The 23970-nt window shown below is 39.3% G+C and overlaps 2 protein-coding genes across 2 annotated transcripts in view; both read right to left on the bottom strand.

Moving 5' to 3' along the window:
- Window positions 1-17500, bottom strand: part of LOC135116328 (uncharacterized) — a 40383-nt gene extending 22883 nt beyond the window's left edge. The window contains exons 1-8 of the mRNA XM_064033682.1: window positions 17463-17500; window positions 16343-16403; window positions 15856-15907; window positions 15391-15548; window positions 6745-14277; window positions 3500-3608; window positions 1177-1285; window positions 542-725 (exon numbers count right to left, since the gene is read on the bottom strand). Coding sequence (XP_063889752.1) covers window positions 542-725; window positions 1177-1285; window positions 3500-3608; window positions 6745-14277; window positions 15391-15548; window positions 15856-15907; window positions 16343-16403; window positions 17463-17500 — 8244 coding nt within the window. The remainder of the gene's footprint in view (window positions 1-541; window positions 726-1176; window positions 1286-3499; window positions 3609-6744; window positions 14278-15390; window positions 15549-15855; window positions 15908-16342; window positions 16404-17462) is intronic.
- The window catches only part of LOC135088702 (uncharacterized), a 45587-nt gene continuing 35913 nt past the window's right edge, over window positions 14297-23970 (bottom strand). The window contains exons 2-4 of the mRNA XM_063983663.1: window positions 19943-20038; window positions 18348-18527; window positions 14297-17710 (exon numbers count right to left, since the gene is read on the bottom strand). Coding sequence (XP_063839733.1) covers window positions 17678-17710; window positions 18348-18527; window positions 19943-20038 — 309 coding nt within the window. The 3' untranslated portion in view covers window positions 14297-17677. The remainder of the gene's footprint in view (window positions 17711-18347; window positions 18528-19942; window positions 20039-23970) is intronic.

Genomic DNA, 23970 nt, shown 5'->3' with positions numbered 1-23970 from the left:
AGAATACTTAATAAAATAGTTATTTTTGCATAAATTTTTGCTAACATGTATCACTATTAGAATGGCTACTTTTCTATAAACTATAATCCAATACAAGGTAATAATGAAGTGGGAATAAAAAATCTAGACAAAAAATCTCATTACTAAGATGCTTAATAACTTATAAAACTGCAATACCACATCAAGTTCAAATCAGCAATCAATACTATTTCTTCTAATTAGTTCAATCAATACCTAAATGCCATATATCACTGAATGGGTAGCCATGGTGTAGCTTAACAAAAACCGCAGCTAACCACCTCAAACTTACAGAAATATAAATCATTAATAACATTCCCACTTCTTACAATATAGAAACCTCAAGCAGTCTATCAATTTTTCTTTATTATCCAGGACAGGAAATCTACCTTAAACATTCCAGAAATTTGTCACTTGGTAAGAAAACTCAAAATTCCTTACATTCCAGAATCATATCAATCAGGTCAAAGAAAACTGCCTTGTAACGTCCCAGCTTTCAGTGAGATCAAGGAAAGCCTCTCACCTCCACAGTCAGAGATCCAGACACCTCATCATTCTCGTACGGCCTGGACTGCAATGGGATGATCTGCCGCTGGGAGGGTGTGGCCACCAGCTCCTCAATCCCCACAATGCCCAGCCCCAGGAAGGTGCCGCTGGACTTGTCATATAGTTCAAAGAGAAGCTCCAACGTACCTCCACTCAAGTCACTGCAGGAAAGTGTGTGTGTGTGTTATGGAACAAAAACATTAGGGAAGTGGTGCAAAGTCAAGATTTCTAAGCATATTAGCTGTATTTTCTTTAATTTGAGAAGCTGCTAGAGGTGAAGATTTCTACAAATGACATTATTTTCAAAAATTTTTTATGTATCAGTGATAAGCCAAGGATGAAAAGATAAGACTTGCTGAAATATCATTCCTGAGAAAAAAATACAGGAGAACTGAGAGATATTCATTTATTTTCACAGGTGTCGAGCCAATAACTTTTTTTTAGCTTAAATGTTCTCCCAAAAATTAAATAGAACAGAGAAATCAATTTATTTTCTTAGAGAGAGAGAGAGAGAGAGAGAGAGAGAGAGAGAGAGAGAGAGAGAGAGAGAGAGAGAGAGAGAGAGAGAGAGAGAGAGAGAGAGAGAGAGAATGCATACACACTAGTACATACAAGAGGAACTGTTCATCCCAGAAGGGGGAGTTGGTGTCTTTGACCACCGATGTAGTGAACTTTTGAGGCGGCTCGTCCATCTCCACCACCGAGTAGGCCTCAAACACAGCTGTAGGGAGGAATGGAGGTCTGCTGGAGTCATGGCCAGTAAAAGACTAACAAACCATATTTAATCCCAGTCTTGTGTGTTTCCTCTATTGTAAATCTTCTAGTCTGCTGTCATTCTTTCTACAAAAAGCTAATAATTGCCATTCCCATCCCGTATTTTACTCCCAGTGTTGTGTGTGTTTCCTCTTAAGTCTTTTTGTCTGCTGCAATTCTCTCTACAAAGCTTGATAACTGCCACTAACATATTGCATTTATTCCCAGTGTATTCTGTATGTTTCCTCTATCGTACGTCCTTCAATATGCTGCCATTCTCTTTACAAAGCATCACAACTGCCACTAATACACTGCATTTATTCCCACTGTTTTATTTTTTTCTCTATCGTAAGTCCTTTAATCTAATGGTATCCTCCTTATAAAGCTTGATAACTTATTCTTGGATCAGAAGACTTTGGGCTGAGGTTAAACACTAAGCACTGAAATGATTACATGACTGCCCATACACAGATATACATAAATATGTAAAAAAAAAAAAAAAATAAATAAATAAATAAATAAATAAATGAAATAAAATAAATAAATAAATAAGTAAAATGTAAGGAAATGTTTACAAAAATTTCCCTCATTGATATACTGTACAGATGTCTGAAAATTAAAACAGGTGTTTAGAGGTGAGGAATATAATCAACTGAATATGGTAAGAAAGGCACACACACACAAACACACGTCTGAAAATTAAAATAGGTGTTTATAGGCGAGGAATATATAACTGAACATGGTAAGAAAGGCAGTACACACACACACACACACACGCACTACATACATTTGCGACGTAGATGCTGCATAAATTAAATCAAAGGCGCAAATTTTGTTTATAATTGTACCCCATAATTACCGCAACCTGCCATCGAAAACGCGTCAGTGAATCGGGAGCAGGAATAATAACCATGAATGTTTATCAATTCAAGCATCCTTTGATATACTTAGTGCGAACCACTACCAATACCACCTTCCCATGACTCTTGCACGATTAGCTATTTAAGTTTAATCACACTAGAGCAAACTGCGCCGCGCCCGCGACCCTTCAGGCCACATCCCAGCAAATTGTTCAGTACACAACTACAGTGTTACTTCTAAGTGTTCCATGATCCAATAGTTAGCAACAGTTTTTTCCTGTTCTTTAGGTACCTTTGTTTTGAGGCTCATTCAAAAACACTTTGCTCTCTCACCACGGTGATTATCAAAGGCCACAAAGATGATTTGCAGGGTTCTCAAGCGTTTCTTTTGCCAATGATGTAGAAATCTTGTTAATCTTTCACTAGAACAGTAAAAAGAACACCTTCAAGAACCGGTGTAACCAACATCCCTCTTGAATGTAATGGAGGTGCGGGGCAAATTTATTACGCAGCAAATACATGTGCCTTGTTTTCATTTCACTGGTTTCCTTTACTGAGCCACGCAACTAACTCAGAATAGTGTCACCAGAATACGACTTAAAACACGCCTTATCGTCCTCAAGGAACAGTTAAAATGTTTTTCATTCCAGTAATACAACTCCCACAGCCTCCCAATGAACCAATGGCGCCAGGCAGAACTCAAGGAGGGCGAAGCTTCGAAACAATAAGTAAACGTGCCGTGGTTATCCGCTATTGGTCAGACGAGAAATAGCAGCCTGTGATTGGTCAGAGGCGATATGGAGGATATGAAGTGTTAATATAGGTGGCGCTACAAGTACACCCACTAATCTCACCTGGAAATAAAGGACTGTCGCTGCAAAGACCAAAGATGCGCATTAATTCTCTCTCTCTCTCTCTCTCTCTCTCTCTCTCTCTCTCTCTCTCTCTCTCTCTCTCATCTTCGTCCTTTAGAATAAATGGATTTCATAACTTCCCTCGTTATAGTAAGTTCGTATTTGTTACAACTCATTGATAATTGGGGTCGACTACAAAAGCGCTATTGTCCCACCGAGAAATGACCGCGAGCCAAGCACTTCACACACACACACACACACAGAGAGAGAGAGAGAGAGAGAGAGAGAGAGAGAGAGAGCACAACGAATTATCTCTGCATCATAAAGCAGACATAAATTAAAATTGAAATAAAACAAATAGATAGACAAACAAATAAACAAATAAACGAAAATAATAACGCTACTTATTATGAGAGACTAATGAGCTACGCGGCTTTTAAATCACACGCGCGCAATTTAAATACTCACGCTTCTCGCAGCCCACACCCATTGCCTTCACGATCTTGACGAGGAGCCGCTTGCCATTGAGCCCTGGAATACCCATGGGCTGGCTGGTGGTGGAGTGTGAGGGCGTGCTCTGCAAGAAGGGGCCGCGTTAGAGGGGTCCTTGGCGGAGTAAATGTGGTGTTGCCTATCTGAGGGGAGGCTTTCCTATTCTTGTTCTTTTGTATAGTGGTTCTGATATGCTGGCTGAGTGACTGAGTGAAGTGACATTGAATGATTAGCAGCGTGAATTGGCAGGAAAGCTAAATGAAAAAGCAATAACACAATGATAACAAAGCAGTAGGTATTGTAAAAAGTTATATGAAAGGGATGAATTTAATGCTTTCACTTATTTGACCTCTAAAATATATTTCAAAATGGTAAGTCAAACATAAAAGAAAGGAAATTCAGTTTGTAAATTCTGAGCAAGGATGTAATTGAACTGTTGGAATTCTTGGGGGGAATCTTTGCAAAAACTCAACAAAAATGCATGTAAGACAGCTAAAAAAAAAAAAAAAAAAAAAAAAGGAAAAAGGAAAAAGCTTAAACAGGCTCAGCATAAAGAAAAGATTGGAAGAGATAAACACAGACAGACAGGCAGGCAGATGCCAGACAGACAGACAGATGCCAGACAAACAGACAGATGCCAGACAGACAGAAAGATAGATGTATAAGATCAGCCATTCAATGAGACGGGAAGCTTATATTAATTAAAAACTAACATATCAACAAAACAAATGGTGAAGTTAGTCCATTCTTTATATAAAATCTACAACATATTAGGGACTAATAGTTTTTTTTATGATATTTAATCCTATGTTAAATAATTCAGGGTAGACTAAAAATAATCATAATATTTAAGTTTTCCACATCATAATAAGGTCCCTGAGTCATGTGGAGTAATAACAACAGTGAAATTTATGATATAGTGAAAACTTTAGGGAAAATATACAATAATGAAGTTTTTCCATATCATTATAAAGCCCTAAACATTGATTTATTGAGGATTTTAGGGAAACATGAAAATAAATTTCTTCCACATTATTATAAAGTTTTAAACACTATGATAAACTTAGGACTTTTATGGAAGAAAATATGATAATTACATTTTTCCAAAGCATTCCTGAAAAATGTGTGATATAAAATACTTAAGAATAAAAGTCTTGGTTTGCCTCTATTCCAAAAAAGCAATACAAGCATAAAAGGTATTTCTGTTTACTTACATGAGTGAGTGTTAATATTTGAGGTATATCACCTTACATTAGTTTTTCTTATACTTAATACTTAAAGGCAACTTCATGAGAGGGGCATGATCAAGTACTTATTATTTATCACTGCTGCAAAAGACACAAAACTGAAATCCCTCATTGCATATTCTTTAAACTAATTTTAGTGTTTAATATGGAACAAATGTGTTGTATTTATCTCATTCCTTTGTGTGTGAGATGTGTATGACAGCATTGTAATATAGTAATAAAGAAATCTCAAGTTTAAACTCCTTATGCAATGGTGTTGAATGTTTATATATGGAGTAGTAATATAGTACATTGTTTGCATATATCCCATCCCTTCATTTGTCTGAAAAATAAATATATGACAGCATAATATATTGTGACAAAGAAAGCAGAAGCACAATTCCATAAGCAGATAATACAAAAATAGCATTATATACCACAACAGGTTGATGGAAAACTTATATATTTAAAAACATATATTGCACAGAGCTCAATAACATGTAATATCTTAACCAAAACACAGATTGGCCAATATATACAATGCATTACCCTGTTGCTATGGTGGAGACAGGGATAACTGCATTTGGTTAGCTCTACTACGCTGCATGGTGATGAGAGGAGGACAAGGAACATCACTGTGACTTCATATGCACAAGACAAATAACTTTTTTTCTTTGAGTTGCCATCATGCACATTAGTAGAGCTTGACCAAACATGCAGCTGACAAAAGATCAAGAGGACAAAGGACACACATACATGATCCCCACATAAGCTGCACAGTATTATCAGTATGGAACAGACACCAACACACCACCACAGTGTAACCCTCAAGTATGGTAAAAAGTGATTCAGTATTCCAAAGAGATATTTGTACAATCATGGTTAGTAGCTGAGTGATATAGTATTCTCTCTTCCACTGTATTTGGTGATTATTTCTCAATTGTAAGTCATCTATCTATCAGATAAGAAGATTTAAGATTGTCAGTATATCACAGTTTTGATTGAAGGAGAATGCAAAACACAGTGGAAGTGAGTGCAGGTTGCTAGACTTCTGACCATGACTGTCCCTGAAATGTGTATACCTAAACTTTTGATGATTCCCATAAAAGAACAGTGTGCCAAGAATTGGTTTCTCTGACTGATTTGCAGGGAAGATTTTTTTGAACTTAAGGAATCATAAATCCATTATAACACATTTACTAATTCAAGATAAAGATGATGCTGTTTTTAATGTGCACATACAGTTAATGTAATGTAAATTTTCATTACTTAAGGATAAAAAAGGAAAAATTATGTTTAAAAATTAATAGTGCATCATCAGAATTTTTTTTCAAATTTGTGGCTGAACTTAAACAATTAACATTTTAATTATCTTGGCACTTTGCTCTTTGACAATTCATGGACACCTGAAGATTGGCCAAAAAAAAAAAAAATAAAAAAATAAATAAATAAATAAAAAATAAGACAACCTCCTTACTAGCCAGGAAAAGTAGTGACCAAAAAACAAGAGTAAACCAAGTGAGGCATCCCACACCAGAAGATGCAAGTGCTCAGACCATACATCTCATCAAAACATCTCTTCCACAACTTGGTCTGAGTGCATCTTCTTATGCAGGATACCTCAACAAATGTATCTGTGAGCCACACCAGGCCAGAATGTATATCAATATCACCTTGGCAGTAAGAAAATAGAGTGATAGACTGAAACAAGAGAAGGTGAAGTAATGTAACCATGAGCCACACCAGGCTGGAATGAAAACAATGTCACCTTAATACCTAGAAAAAGTAGAGTGATGGACTGGAAAAAAGACAAGACCAAGAAGTAGATTATTGTTCTTACAAGTCACAATGGGCTGAAGGAAGTTGCCCAGCCCACAACACTGACACAGATGCCCACAAGCCCAAGAGGAGAGTTGGTGTCACTGGATTAGTGGAGCAGTGATGCAAAACCCCAGCAGAAGAGGATCCACCAAGGCAAAAATGTGTGGGTCTTACCACAGAATACGGGCCATAAACTGGGTACGAAGGCAGGTGTCTGGTCCACAGGGTTGAGCCGGGGACAGGGGGGTGGTGGTCTGGTCCATCGCCCCCTCCGTCAACCCACTGCCCTGTGTGGGGTTTGACCTGTGGCTGTGTTAGTGCACCAGTGCTGTCAGTATGCGTTAATGTAGCCACGTTCATGGGTCCGGTGGTTAGTGTTGTTTCTCCTCCTCCTCCTCCTTGTCCCTCTCCTTCTGTGAGTTCTATCGGTTTCTTCAGTCCTGTAGAGTCATCACCTGTCATAGAAGTGTCAAGATACTCCTGCTTCTGTTGTTTTGTCTTGGTATCACCTCCAGGCTCCTGAAGATTAGCTACTCTGTCTTGCAATGCATCCTCATGACTAGAGTTTTCTGTTATGTCTTTTGTTGAAATGTCCTCTTTTTCCTGACTAGAGGGTTGGTGGGTGTCTTGATGTGAGGTCTGGTCTTCACCGTTTTGACTAGCACCTACTAGCTTGTACTGAGTTAGCACACATTCTGCTTCAGAGCGTTCAGCTGGACTTTCTATGTTATCTTGATAAGACTGTGAACCTTCATCTTGGAATGGTGTAGGTGTTGGTGTCACCTGACCATCATCATTGTCCACTTCAGCTTCAGCAATCACCTGACCATCATCATTGTCCACTTCAGCTTCAGCAATCAAGTCAATGTCACTCTTCCTCCACTCTTGTTTCATCTGTAATCCTCCTGGTGCTCCCTTAGTGTATCTGCCTGTGATTCCTTCCACCTCAGAGTCTGTCATGGAATCATATGCACTGTGCTGGCTTGTGTATCCCGAGAACCCAAAATCCTCCTCTTCTGGCGAGAATGGATCCTTGGGTAACAAACGAGGGTCTGTATATTCATCATCAGTGTTTGCATCAGTGGTTGAGTCGTCCCAGAATGAAGGACTTCTTAGGGAGATGTAATAGTTATTCTTCTCTGCTTCCTGGAGTTGTGTGTTGAGTGATTCTAAGGAGGAGATGCTGACAGATGTGTCCTCCCCTGAGTCTGAGACAAGGAAGGTGACTTGGAGTTTTTGGCGACGTGCTCTCCTGAGTGTCATGTCAAAGTGGTCATGCTCCTCCTCTTGTTCAGATGCTGAGTATGTGTCTATTGGGTGTCTGGTGCGGTATTGGTGTTTAGTAATGTGTTTCCTGCTTGCTTGGCCATGAACAGTCTTGCTAGTTGTATTCTTAATCTCTTCATCAATTTCTGTCTCTGAGTCATCATTCTTGTCTTCTTCATATTTGCTTTTCATGGCTTTGCTAAGGTTCGTGTCATTGCTGTCTACACTCCTGCTCAGTTCTGTCTTACTGTTTATTCCATTGCTGTTTCTATGAAGAATTTCCACCGCATGTCCATTTTTGTTACTCCCTCCATCAAATCTTGTCTCTGTGTTTACTTGTGCGCCATATCCGTCAAGCTGTGCCTCTAGGTGGATTCCATTAGTGTTTTTCTGGGGAGGCTTCATTGTAGCACTGCTCTTTGTGTCTCCATTATGTATAAGTAACTGTGCCACTTTGTCAAGGTCAGTTGCAGAGCTCACTCGACGCTGAATCTTATTGCCATCCCTGTTCCTCTCCCGTAGTTTTACCTCTTGGTTGAACCCGTTTTTATGTGCTACTCCTCTTTCTTGGGTGTCCAGATTCCCACCTACTACTGTCTCTCGGCTGTCTGTATTTTGATTTATCACTTTTGTTTCTTGGTCGTCTAAATTTTTATCTTCTGTTTTTTTGTTGTCTACAGTTTTGTCTACTTCTGTTTCTTGCTTGTCCATATTTCTATCTTTTACTTCTGTCTCTTGGCTGTCACCATTCTTATCTACTATTTCTGTCTCTTGGTTGTCTACATCCCTATCTACTAGTATTATCTCTTGGCTCTCACCAATTCTATTTACTATATCTCTGTTGTTTTCATTTCCATCAGCTTCTTTATAAACCTCTGTCACTCGGCTGTTTCCCTCACTGCCTCTGTCATTCGTCTCCACCTCTCTGTTGATCATAACTGTGCATTCATCAGGTTCTGTCTTTGCACCAACCTCCTTACTGGCTTCATCAAATTCAATGTTAATCATATCTGTGTCTTTATCAAATTCAATACTTACTGTATTTGTCTTTTTATTAGGAACTTCTGTCTGTGTGCTGACTAAATAGCTACTGTCTTTATTAGCTTCTTCAGTGCTGAGTTCATCGTTGTCTACTTCTATTTCAGTGCTGATGTTGTGGCTTCCTCTGTCTGATTCTGTCTCACTGCTGACTCCACTGGTATCCTCATCAACAACTGTCTCTGTATGCATCACATTAATGTCTTCATCAATATCTGTCTCAATAATACCTTTGTCACCTTTAGCAAGTTGTATTTCAGTAACGACTTCATTGGTATTTTTATCAGTCTCCATTTCAGTGCAGAGCTTGTTAACAACTACCTCTGTATTTGTTATCTCTTCATCCTTATTACCTTCCGTCTTGATACTGCTCACGTTTTCTTCACCGAGTTCTGTTTCAGTAAAGATTTTGTTGCTATCTTTACCAGTTTTCATTTCAGTAACAGTACAGGGCATATTTTCACCTTTAAGTTTCATCTCCGCATCAACCACATCTTTACTTTCGTCTGCAGTTTCAGCATTGCCTATATTGCTCCCTTGATCAAGTTCCACCTCTGTACTGTCCAAATATTCCTCAGGTGTTATTTCAGTACTGGCAGTGTTAATATCTTCATCCTCCTCAGTGCTGGTCAAATTGTCTTCAGCTTGTACCTTAACAGAAGGCATATTTATAGTTTTATGAATCTCAGTATTAATTATATCATCTTCAGGTGTTATCTCAGTACTGGCAGTGTTAATATCTTCATCATCTGCAGTGCTAGTCAAATGATCTGGTTCTATCTTAATACTGGATAAATTTATAGCTTTATGAGTCTCAGTACTGATTATATTATCTCCTGGTTCTGTTTTAGTACTGGCCACACTCATATCTCCATTAGTCACAGTGCTGACCTCAATATCTACAGGTTCAATCTTAGTGATGTCATTATCTTTGCAAATCTTAGTGCTGATCTCATTATCCTCAGTCTCTAACTCAGCCCTGGCTAAATGAATATCCTTATCCTTACTGTTCATTATGTTTTCTTCAGGTTCTATCTTAGCATTGGCCATGTTGATATCTTTACCAGTATTAGTCTCATTATCTTCATGTTCTCTCTTAGCACTGCCTAGGTTAATATATTCATCTTTCTTACTGCTCACTAAGTTTCCTTCAGGCTCTGTCTTAGTACTGGCCATATTGATTTCTTTATCAGTTTCAGTAACAGTCTCTTTATCTTCATGTTCTGTCATAGCAATGCCAAACTTATTACTTTCATCATGTCCAATACTAACCAAATTATCTTCATCATGCTCTATTTCCGGGCCAATTCCACTGTCAAAGAAATCAGCCTCTGCCGCATTATTAACAAGATTACCAACAAGTTTTGCCTCAGTACTGACATTCTTATTTCCATGTTCTATTTCAGTACTTCTCACCTCTGTCTCCTTTTTATTAGTCTTTTTATTACCATCAACTAATCTGTCTTCAAGTTCTGTCTCAGTATCATCTTCATCAGTGTCTCTTGCAGTACTGATAAAACTATAATCAAGTTTGATCTCAGTTTCATTACCATCAGCCTCTTTCTCAGCACTGACAAACCTTTCTTTAAGTTCTTCATCAATACTGTTCACTGTATCATCTTCAGCCTCTTTCTCAGCAATGATAAATCTTTCTTCAATTTCTTTTTCAAAATTGTTCATTGTATCATCTTCATCAACCTCTTTCTCAACATCAATATATTTTTCAAGTTCTTTCTCAGTATTGTTCACTGTATAATCTTCACCAACCTTTTTCTCAGCACTGGCAAACCTTTCTTCATGTTCGATCTCAGTACTGTTCATTATGTCATCTTCATCTACCTCTTTACTAATACTAACTTCCATTTTGTTACTGTCCATATCATCATCAGCAGTCTCTTTCTCAGCAGTAACTAAGCTATCATCTACTTCCATCTCGGTACTTTCCATCACATCATCTTCATCAGTGTCTTTCTCTGCACTCACCATATTGTTATCTTCATCAATGTCCACGTCAGTTCCAACACCATTACCATTTTCATCAAGGAAAATGGGAGAAGATTCTGCACTGTGAGGCATCAGAGAAAGGTTATTTACTGTTGTTGCTTCTGTGTATCTCTCACTTGAGTCTTCTTTGTCCAGTTCTTTTTCTTCTTCTGTCTGAGTGTCTTCTTCGTCTTCTCTGTAAGAATGTGTCTCTTCAAGGCATCTTTCACTCGAGTCTTTTTTAGGTTTGTCCAGTTCCTCCTCTTTTGTTTGAGTCCCTTCTTCATCTTCCTTGGACAAATGTGTTTCTTCAAGGCATCTTTCATTGGAATCTTTTTCAGGTTCGTTCAGCTCTTCCTCTTCTGTTTGAGTCTCTTCTTTGTCTTCCCTGTATAAATGTGTTTCTTCAAGGCATCTTTCACTGGAGTCTTTTTTAAGTTCATCCAGCTCTTCCTCGTCTGTTTGCACTTCTTCATCTTCCCTGTATAAATGTGTTTCTTCAATGCATCCTTCTCTAGAATCTTCTGTCAGAGTATCTTGGGATGTATATGTGTGTTCAGTATATTTCTTATTAAGGTCTCCTTCAAGTTCTTTTGGCTCTTCTTCTTCCGTCTGACTTTCTTCTTCCTCTCTGTGTATATGTATATCTTCATTGCAGATATAACCAGAGTCTTCTTTATATTCTTGTGATTCTTTTGGGTCTTCATGATTATCTTCCTCTGTGTGTATATATGTCTCTCCAGCATATATATAACCAGAGTCTTCCTCATGTTCTTGTGGTTCTTCTGACAAACTATCTTCTTCCTCTCTGTATGTCTCTGTCTCTTCAGTGCATATATAGCCAGAGTCTTCCCTATATTCTTGTGCTTCTTCCTCTTCTGTCTGACTGTCTTTTTCCTCTTTGTATGCATGTGTCTCTTCAGTGCATATATACCCAGAGTCTTCCTTATATTCTTGTGGTTTTTCCTTTTCTGTGTGGGCATCTTCCTCTTTCTTTTCCTCAGAGTATATATAACCAGAACCTTCTTTAAGTTCTTCTAGTTCTCCCTCTGTCTGGATATCTTCTTTTTCTTCTCTGTATTCTGTGTCACCTTCTAGGACTCTCTCAAGATTCTCTGGAGTCTGCTTGAAACTTGTGGCCTCTTCATGGAAATAGTTCTCATTGAAGTTCTCATTTTCTTCTGAGCAAATCAAGTAACTTCCGTTGTCATGCACTTCACTTTCTATTTCTGGGTCACTGCAATGCTCCTTTGATTCTGATTCTTCAGCATCAGTTACTTTATCAATATCTGGAGATGTGTAGCTTTCATTGTCTTCAGTTTCTATTTCTGGATCATCACAATGTTCCTCTGGTTCTGGCTCTTCAGCATCAGTCACTTCATCAATGCCTGAAGAAATCATGTAGTTTTCATCACCATTCTCTTCAGTATCTCTTTCTGGGTCACCACAATGTTCCTCTGATTCTGGGTCTTCAGCATCAGCCACTTCATCAATGACAGAAGAAATCATGCAGTTTTCACTTTCTATTTTAGGGTCATTGCAATACTCCTTTAAATCTGGCTCTTCAGTATCAATGGCTGGGGGTGTGTCCGGCCCCTCCAGCTCCTCACTCCCATCATTGCTTCCCTCTCTTCTTGGGCTGGGCAGGGACATGGGTGGACTGTCTGGCTCATACACATCCACCACCTCCCAGGGCAGATCTTCCACTCGCTCCTCAGGTATGGAAAGCTCAGAGTCCTCCACATCAATGTGCCTAAATAAATTCTCTGTAAATTCATTCAGACATATTTTTAATTTTGACTCTTTTTCTTTTTCTGCCAATGGACCTACTTCCCTCTCTTCACTCTCACTCTCACACCCATGACTGTTTTCTAAAATGTTACTGGAGTCAGTGTGTGAGTCAAGAGGTGAGTTCCCTTCCTCTAGAGACTCACCATCACTGTTATCTGGGCTGGGAATGGTATCTAAAGGACAAATCTCTCCTTTATCTGCCAGAGCTGGGTCTACATCCTGATCCTGCACTGTGGAATCAGAGCAGCTTTGATCCTCACCCTCTGAAACAGCTTCCCCTGAGTCCTTCCTATCCAGAACACTACCTTTGCCAAGCTCTATACATGCTACTACACCACTAGGCTGAGAGGACTGGATGCTACCGCGCTCATCCGCCGATACTACCTGTTGCTCCCACTCTGCTACACCACGCTCATTATTGCTATCATCTACCAAGTGGAACACACCAGAAGCAGCAGGTATGAATGGCTCAGGGGAGAGGGAGTGGATGGGGGAAGGGCTGGGTAGCTCCTCTGGTCCACGCGACACATCATCCACACAAGACTCTGGGGTAGTGGCGCTGGATGGCTGGTTATGGAGCGAGGGCGGTAAGGGGGATCGGGCAGAGGCCTCCTGGTCATACTCAGGGAGGTCACAAGCCACACTGCCACCAACAGCTGCAGTCTCAATTCTAAGGTCAAGCTGAGGAAGTTGGGCAGCCACACCAACCTGCACTCCCACACAACATGCTTCACTTACGAAAGGTCCCTTATGGAGTGGTCCGAGCCCCAGCGTGCCGCTAATCTGGGGTTTGTCAAGGATTTCCAGCCTATCAAACTGTAGCTTCGCGTCTTCAAACTCATCGTCTTCCGCATCACCAAGGCTGTCCTGCCTCGGCGTTCCCAGGAGGAGAGGGCTGCCCGTTTCCTTCCTCAAGCAAGGCTCGTCTCTCGGTCTCTGTGGTATCACATCTGCCAGCTCCTCCTCCTCCTCCTCCCCATTCATTCTGTCATCGTGTAGGAGCAAGGCATTCCTGGGTTCGTCAATGAGCTTTGATCTGCTGGAAACCATGAGGACAAAGTTTTGGGTCTTGGCTTCACTCTCCTGCTGGTGGTCAGAGTTGATGGCAGCAGTGGGTGATGGTGGAGGCTCCTCTTCTACTGGTTTTTCAGTAGGAGGAGGAACGTCCTTGGCCGGCACATAGTTTTCTTGCCAAGTCTTGCAAAATTCCTCTATTTCTTCAGGTGCCATGTCTGCATTCTCCAGAGATGGGTATTTGTTGAGGTTTCTTGCTATGAGTTGCTCTTCACTTGAGGTGAGATTAGAGAAGGTGAGGGCTGTGAAGGACTCCCCGGCTGGCTCTATTTTCTCATTGTGAAGAGGGACAAATTCTGCTTTGGGGGTCTTACGAGGTACTGAGGGTGGATGAGTCTGCTTCTCACGTACCATAGAGTCGTAGCCCACAGGGATGATGGGATCGGGAACCTGTCGGGCTCGTCGGAATCTCGGAAATGTCTGGTTCGGCTGGAAGTTGAACTCGAGGACTGAGTTACGCAGCGCTGATGAGACGACTTCGTTGATCACGTCCAACATCTGCTGCTCGTCTCGCCCCGTCGCATTGTTTCGAATTCCCTCCAATGTGAGGGACACCTGTAAAGAAAGATAACTGATTAAATGTTACACTACTCCATGCAGCTTCTCTGTGTCTGCCCTCAAGATGTCACAAAGCTTTAGGAATCAGTGCAGAATTATTGAAAATCAACACTTTTTAAACTGTTATATTTTAAAAACTGTTTAGGCATATTAAATCAAATAAGAACATCAGTTTCCTTATTTTTGACACACAAAAGTTGACAGATTACACAACTGTGGCTATTAGAGTGAAAAGAGATGTAGCAAATGTTCTGAGGTAAAAATGATGTTTGAGGGACTGAATTGCTACACTGCTTGAATAAACGTGATGAAGAATGGAGAGTGGACATACACACGGGAAATGAGTGAGAAAAACTTATGACTCACAGATGAAAGACTGAGTGATAAAGGAGTAAAAGATGAACTCTAAGAGGATAAACAATTGACATGAGAGGTGAAAGTGGCATCTGGTGTGTGAGTTCACCATGCTTGAGAGAGACAGGAGGAGGAATGAGAGAGCCTTCAGTATATGGAAGTTCAGATTTTAGGACATGGGAAAGAGGAGACTCTTGTACTGTAGCCACCCTCCTGAGAGAGTTTGAAGGAATAAGTGTGGCCACAGTCAAGTACTACACACTGTGAGACTCATCATATCATTACCTACACACAAAGATGGAATACTGTATTGGGATGTGAAATAATGACAAAATCACACAAGGTAGTGGTCAGGTATTAGGTTGTTAAGGCATAACACTGACCTGGAAAAAAAAAATAAAATAAAATAAAATAAATAAAAAATAAAAAATCCAGGTTCAAAAAACACAAAAAATCCTATTGATACACATGTGCTAAATAAAAACCATCACTAAGGCAGGGGAGGTTGATCTATACAAAACAGTACCCAGTGTTCTAGTGGTTCTAGTAAAAGCTGCTCCAAGCTACAGGTTTATTGCTTGTTGCACAGCCTGACTGTGCCAGGCTAGTGGGAACCCAAGTCATGCGCTGCTGCTCAGGTGGTTATGCAGTTGCTTCCTTGTTTTTGTAGTACAACAAAGATCACTTTCTGATGACAGCAAATCTGGTGGAAAGCTTAAGCTGGGCTGTACAGTATTTAGTGTGCTGCCCACTGACTTTCAGACACAAACTCTGGTAATAAAGGCAACACTGTAGAGGCATGGCATTTACAGCTAACTGGCATCCACCTGTGCCTTGGTGACTGCTCATGGGTGGACTGGTGACAAGGTGTGTTTTAAGTCTCCTGCTGTGGGTGTGGTCCCTGGCCACTCCCTCTCAGGGATACTCTTTAGATCAATTCCTCAGCATCCCAGAAGAGGCACTGCAGTGGTAGCTGTGAGAAGCAGCTAAGAATTGAACCCCTAAGTGAACACTCACTGAACACACCTCATCACTGAGCCACTAGAAACCACCAAAGCTCAAGTGGATACTGGTTGGGCTTCAATGACCAACCTTTACAATATGACTGGACCGTGTTAAAATGACCATCCCTCCTCCCACATGACTGAAGCCCTCCCAGCAGCAGCAGCCAGCAGGACCTGAGCTATGGTCCCATTGAGGTCACCTGCCCGCAAGACTAACCAGTGCGCCACGGCCCCGCCTGACCCACACTCTCCATACTTACCTCCACGTCCTGAAACGAGGGACACGTCACAGTAAGAATGGCATGCAGTTATGAGATTGAGATAAAAAAGGTCAATCTTGGGGGAGGGAAAACCTTTGAACTGTTCCACTGGTAATTATCAATATTAGTGTGGATGGATTTATACTGAGGGTATCAACACTTGTAACTCATTGACTGATGTTCTCTTCACACTACATATTAATGGCATAATCTTGAAACATCACTGACAGCAAGAGAAATAATTAATTGCTCAAAGTGTATTTGCATTTATATTTTCACTCAATAAAACCAATTAGGATGACTCACTACAGGTAATAGGTATCATTCTGCATTCACCAGTCAAAGGGTCACAGAAAGAAGCTAGAAAAAATATTTATAAATGGCTCTCAGCATGTACAGAAAATACTAATACATAATCAAATGGGATAAAAAAGAATACCTGACCAGGTAGTGAATGTTTAAATGGGACTTCTCAGTTATGTCTGCTTGTGCTACATTACACTGGCTGCAATAATACACAGGAGCATACACAACATGATAAAGGCAATACGTACTTCAGCATTCTTTTGTGACTTCATATCTTTAATGCTCACAAAGATAAACAGCCTCAGAATAATGCTGAAATAGTTACTGTGAATGACAGAAGGTAATGTGATGAATATATTGTCATCTGAAGCACCTCACACTGATGTCACTGCCTTATTTCAGCCCCCAAAAATGACACTTAAGGGATATATTAAAAGCAGATTTATTGATTTAACTATTCTTTCTCCTTCATTTCCTTTATATAATGAGGAAATTATTAACCCATTAACTACCTCTGTTCCATTACCTGGTCATTCAGCCTTAGCATATCATAGGAATATAAGAATTAAGAGCTCAGCAAAAGGCCAGTTGACAGACAAGGCATGAACATATAAAATTTGCCATCTGTTATAGACACCCATGAATTTATACTGCCTTTGGATCTCACCTTTCAAATTATGGGATGACAAAAGTTTAAATCTGAAAGTGTATACACTGTTAGGTCTCCATTAATGGAATGGTGTTATAATCTGTTACAGTCATCCATACATCTATATTACCTTAGAAAATCTCTTTCCAAATTATGGAATGACAAAAGTTATAACATAAAAGTGTGTGTTTGGTCTCTCTTGATAAAATGGTGTGATTTTTATCTTCTTATTATGTGTATTTTCAATGTTCTTTGCCAATAGCATCAGAAGGCAATTGTCCTTACAACTTTTCTCTTCATCTGGAGGCTACAATGACTGGCCTCTTATGCAAGTTTAGAGAACAATTTCAAAGATACTACAGACAGTAATAGGAAAGACTAAGTAGTTCAAAATCTTTTAGTGCCTCTAGTTCTATTTTTCATTCAAATAATAAGTGTCATATTATCATTACCAGTCAGAGGATTAATACATACTCTTAGCATCATTCCTGAGGATAAAATAAGGCAGTACAATATATCTGAACCATAAACTTTTCCAGCAACCTACAGCTGCACCAAAAATATAAAAAAACACAAATGATATGGTGAAAAATGCATCCATAAACCAACCCTGTCCCATTGAGAGCTTGTGTAGGTGGCTGTGTCATTTGTGAGTTCATATACTTTGCTGGCGGTCCTAGCAGCAGCAGTGGTAATGGTGGTGGTGGTGGTGGTGGGATAGGGTGATGGCACTGGTGGTGTGAGGAGTGTGGCCATCACTGCCTTACTGTCTTGTTATACTGGTAGTTTGATCAGTATTGTTGTCTCATTGTCTCATTATACTGTTAATCTGAGCAGTGTGGCAGTCTCACTGTCTCCTTATAATGTTAATTGAAAAAAATAAATCAATAAATAAAATAAATGAATAAATAAATAAATAAAAATCCAGGTATACATTTCCCCATACATAATACTAATACTATTGAGAAATGTTTGTGCATGGGGAATGGATGCCTTGTATTTGTACTATACCTTTCTGGTTGCATGAAAAAGGTAAAAAAAAGTTCCTGCAATATGCATATGTTGTATGAAAATAAGACACGAGATTTTCCCTACAGTTTTGTCCTTGCATCTTAAAATAAAGAGAAAAAAATTGTACTCTACATAAATATATTGTAAAGAAATATTGGTAATCTTTTTCACTATAGTCTTGTCCTTGTGTCCAATAAAATGAGGTTCTTGTATGTTGTATAGAAATAAATCTTTTAACTATATCCTTGTGTAAAGAATAAATAAATAAAAAAAAAGAAAATTAATAATAAAAAAAAAGTATGTAACCTATGCCACATTCCCTTCTGCTATGTTTAGGAGGTGTATGGATATAGGTATTTTTAACTAGTCTTATTCTTACGCAAAAAAAAAAGAAAAAAAAAAATCCTCTATAGTAATGACCTAAACTGCAACCTCTTCTGTTGTGTGTGTGTGTGTGTGTGTGTGTGTGTGTGTGTGAATCACCTCAGGCCATCCGTCAAACTTGGCCACGGCGAGAAGCTCCGCCGTGACCGCTGCGATGTTGAGCCTCCCGCGCAGGGGCGTCACGGCGCACGCGTACTCGCTCTCCGTGGTCTGGTCGCCTTGGGTGCGCGTGGTGATAATGCGGAGGTATAGCGTGGCATCACAGTCGCAGGTTATGGTCTGAGGGAGAGAGGGAAATGGTGTGGTGATGGCGTGTTATGATGAAAGCAGAGTAGCAGGTAATGATGATGTGTGTGTTATAATGAAAGTTATAGGTAGATAATAATAGTAATAATAGTAATGTTCTGAAAAGCTTGAGGAATGTTCTGAAAAGCTTGAGGCTCGCATAAGGTGTTATAAATGGAAGCAGAAGGGAAACAATAATAGCATGTATATGTTACGACAGAAGCTGGGCACAGAGAATAAGATGAATATAGTAATAGAGCCGGTATTTGAATGAATTTTGAAACGCTTGGAGGATCTCAAGAAGTGAAGAGAGGCGAGGAGTAAGAAGGGTATTAGTGGCGTGTTAAAAGACAAAAAGAGAGATAATTGTGACGATACGAGTATAGTAATGCACACAAGATTATATTATGGAGTGTGTGCTATAATGGGAGAAGGGAAAGAGTAATGGTAACCCGTTATGATAGAACCAGAAGGGAGGGAACGATGAAAATAATAATGCATACAAGGCCCGTATTTTGAAACACTAGGGACTCGCATAAAGAGTGGGTGATGCAATGGAAGCAGAAGGGAGTGGTTAATGGTGTGTGTGTGTGTGTGTGTGTGTGTGTGTGTGTGTGTGTGTGTGTGTGTGTTACAATGGAATCAGAAGGGTGAGGATGATAATACAAAGATCATTATGCATACAGACCCCGTATTTTGAAACGCTCTGCATACACATACAACAAAAATAGTAACAGCACCACCACCACCAACAGGAAAACGTAAGCTAGCCACGCCCAAATTTATAGTGGAAAAAATCAAAAATAAAGTTTACATAAAGCTAAATCCAGAACACATTCGTGAATACAGACAAAACTACCTTAAGTAAAACAACAATAACAACGTTTCCAACAATAAGGGACCCGTATGCTAGTCAGACTCAAATTCACAGCGGACAGAAAAAGTAAATGCCTTCTAGATAATAAAACTAAACCTAGAACAACGCAAAATAATTTATATATGGACAAAACTAATGTACCTACAACAACAACGTGACAAAAACAGTAACAACAACAGCAAGCTTTCGGCGGAATAAATAAATAAATAAATAATAAAGTAAGCGTTTTCTAGATAATAAAACTAAACCTATGCAGAATACTGACGAAACTACCGTACCTACACCAACAGTAACAATAACAACAAGAACAACAAACCCGTATGCTAACCAATGCAGTAATATATTCTCTAGATAACAAAAGAAAACCCATAACATCGCAAAATTCATTAAATACAAACTAAACTACCCAACCTAAAACAGCAACAAGAACAGCAAAACCAGTATGGTAGGCAGGTTCAAGTTTATGGCGTGCAGTAAAAAGGTAACATGTGGTGCTGGCGGTGCTGGTGGTGGTGGTGGGTGGGTGACATACCACGTTGTCTGTGGGGGAGCAGTCCACCACCATGTTGGAGAGGACAGGCGCCGGGGTTTGCTTCATCAACTCCACCACCTCGATCAGGATGCCAGTCTGTGGGGAGGGAGGAAGAGTTGGTTAAGAAAGATATACTGATTGGTAGTGAAAAAGACATTAAGATAGTATGCTAGTTAGAGAAGATTTCCGGACTGGTGCTAGTACGTGGGAAAAAAAAAAAGAGAGAAAATGCAGTGTTGGTTAAGATTACAATGATTAATCAGTGAAAAGGACATTAAGAATTTAAGATACAGTTACTGGTTAGTGAATACATCAAGATAAAGAGATTGGTAAGTGAACAGGATATTTGGACAGGGTGATAGGCAAATGAATGGATGGGTATTGTACATGATGAATGGGCTGAACCTTTGGCGTAAATATGAGTTTAGAAAGTACGTATACAATATATAAATAAATGAATGAATAAAGAAGAAAAACAAACAGACAGAAAGATAGATAGATAGATGGTTGGATAGATACTTGTAGATAAAGGAACATACTGCATACATTCATACACACATATACACATACATAGACAAATAGAAAGATAGGATAGGTAGCTAAATAAAGATAGATAGATAGATAGATAGATAGACAGAGACAGACATACAGACAGATGGACAGATAGACAGATACAGACACACAGACAGACAGACAGAGACAGGTAGATCAAATGCACAACAAGTTATACGACATCCATGCTGAAAGAATAGGAAAAAAAAAAAAAAGACGAAATCCGGTTTAAATGTCGGGGAATTACAGTTTTAGAGTTTTATTTTCTTTCCTGTACAGTGAGTAAGAAAAAATTAGAGAAAAAAAAGGTTTCCTGTTTGAAGATTTGAGAGTGAGTAAAAAAAAAAATGTTAGTCTGAAATAACAACAATAATGATGATGATGATGGTAACGATGATGACAATAATAATAATAATAATAATAATAATAATAATAATAATAATAATAATAATAATAATAATAATAATGAAGAGAAGGTCGTTGCACAATATATTTATGAGAGAGAGAGAGAGAGAGAGAGAGAGAGAGAGAGAGAGAGAGAGAGAGAGAGAGAGAGAGAGAGAGAGAGAGAGAGAGAGAGAGAGAGAGAGAGAGAGAGAGAGAGAGAGAGAGAAATCTTATTTTCTTTTGTTCTTTCTCTTACTTTTCCATTTTATAATTTCAGTTTTTCTCCTTAAATTCTTCCTTCTCCTTTTCTCATCACGACCTACTCTACTTCTCCTCCTCCTCCTTCTCCTCCTGCTCTTCTACAGCTTCCTAAATTCACACACACACACACACACACACACACACACACACACACAGAGTGCTTTTGCCACTTCTTGGGTTCATATTTCTTTCACCGTGTGTGCGTGCGTGTGTGTGTGTTGCAATGACTTCTGTTCCCCCCTCCCTCTCTTTCTTTCTCTCTGGCTGAAATTATTGACCGAAAAAAGTTAACGTTGCAAGTAGCAGCAGCAGTAGTAGTAGTAGTAGTAGTAGTAGTAGTAGTAGTAGTAGTAGTAGTAGTAGTAGTAGTAGTAGTAGTAGTAGTAGTGGTAGTAGTGGTAGTAGTAGTAGTAGTAGAAGAAGAAGAAGAAGAAGAAGAAGAAGAAGAAGAAGAAGAAGAAGAAGAAGAAGAAGAAGAAGAAGAAGAAGAAGAAGAAGAAAAAACAAGAACAAGAACAAGAACAACAACAACAACAACAACAACAACAACACAATAACAACAATTACAGGTGATGACCACGCAAGCAGTTTGAATTTTCCTTAAGGATGAATGTCATTTATTTATTTATTTATTTTTCCTTGATGCACCAAAGATTCACTTTTACTCCTTCCCTTTCATTTCCCTCCCTCGCTTTCCTTGGCATTACCCAGCATTCCCTCACGCCTCTCTCTCTCTCTCTCTCTCTCTCTCTCTCTCTCTCTCTCTCTCTCTCTCTCTCTCTCTCTCTCTCTCTCGGCGCCAGGACAGTCGCAGATTTTGCCGCAGTGACATGAAACACACACACACACACACACACACACACACACACACACACACACACACACACACACACACACACACACAGAGACAGACAGACAGACAGACAGACAGACAGACACACACACACACACACACACACACACACACACACACACACACACACACACACACACACACACACCTCAACAAAACCTTCCCAAATTAAATAAACAAATAAATAGATAAATAGATCAACAAAAGTACGAGGTACGAATAATCTTGCACTAGAAAAAAATAAAAACACTGGTGCATTTTAGGTACATTTGCACGATAACTGGCTCACACACACACACACACACACACACACACACACACACACACACACACACACACACACACACACACACACACACACACACACACACCCACGCACACACAGACACACAGATACTGAACAGATAGACAGGCAAAGGGCGTATGTGTTTGTAGGCAGTATATTCGTTACAAATTCTCTCTCTCTCTCTCTCTCTCTCTCTCTCTCTCTCTCTCTCTCTCTCTCTCTCTCTCTCTCTCTCTCTCTCTCTCTCTCTCTTTCTCTCAAACAGACACACACATCAGATGAAGTTAACACGTGCGTGCGTTCATCCGCAGTGTCCCTGGCTTAGTTTGCTCTCTCTCTCTCTCTCTCTCTCTCTCTCTCTCTCTCTCTCTCTCTCTCTCTCTCTCTCTCTCTCTCTAACGTATCTTGTAAGAGCGGACAAGGACTTAATAGTAGTAGCAGTATAGTAGTGGTAGTGGTGGTGGTGGTGGTGGTGGTGGTGAAGAAGAAGAAGAAGAAGAAGAAGAAGAAGAAGAAGAAGAAGAAGAAGAAGAAGAAGAAGAAGAAGAAGAAGAAGAAGATCACAAAAAAAGAAGAAAAGAACCACAAACCCAACCTCCCCCGCAAAAAAAAGGATAAATAAATAAAAAATAAATAAATAAATAAAAGAATAAAAAAAAACTTTAAAACGAAAACACCCACACATCACCACGAAACCCAACACAAACAAATCAAAAGCCACACGATCCTATTAATAAAGCATCAGGACCCCAATAAAAGTCAACTATGCGAAGATAAAAGAGACAGGGAGCGTGGGAGAGAGTGAGAGTGATACATGTCCATATATTTCACTCATTTTATAACGCTCACTGGACCCTCTCTTGCTGTCACTCTGCGTTCAATCAGTCAGTCGGTCTTTCAAATTTTGGCGCGCTTTTCAAATTCCCGCGACCAAGGATTTTTAGATACCAGGCGTGAATCTGATTGGTTATATTAAAAGTGAATAAAAATGGTATATATACACATGCAGACTTGCATACACACAGACAGACAGACAGATATATTGATAGATAAGTGTGGTATTGTCTAGTTGGGTATTTTGTATTTTGCTGGTGTGGTTTTTCATACTTTCGTGTTGGATAAAGAGTTGCGTTTCATACTTTGTTTACACCAGGGACTCAGAGAGTGACGTAACTACGAAATGCCTCAAGAAATTGATAAATGAACTAATTACTTGGATAATACGTGAACTAAACTGACAGTAAACTAACAAAATTCACTACTCATCAAAAAAAAAAGTGCAAAAATTGAACAGTTAACAGAATAAAGACGTAAATGCAAAGAAGATGTAAATAAATGAACAAAATAGCTAATACAAACTAAATGACAAGCGATAACTAACAAACTAAACCAGACAAAAAAAACAACTAACACAATGAAGAAGCGAATAAATTAACGAATTAACTGGATATGTAATACAAAAAGAAGCGAAGGAAGTAATAATTATAATGAATGCAAGGTAAGTTACACATGATAACTAATAAACTGAGCTAGACTTAACAGAAAGATCAACGGTAAAATGTAAAAGCAAATTAACGAACAAAGTAAGGAGATAACACATAAAACTAACAAAATAATGATAATAATGAGCTGACAAACTAACAAAACAATCAAGACGATAAATAAAGCCAGCAAAATACTACTACTACT

Source organism: Scylla paramamosain, chromosome 31 (assembly GCF_035594125.1).
Source record: "Scylla paramamosain isolate STU-SP2022 chromosome 31, ASM3559412v1, whole genome shotgun sequence".
Classification (NCBI taxonomy): domain Eukaryota; kingdom Metazoa; phylum Arthropoda; class Malacostraca; order Decapoda; family Portunidae; genus Scylla; species Scylla paramamosain.
Note: the sequence above shows the minus strand (reverse complement) of the source record. Positions and strands in the feature narration are given on the sequence as shown.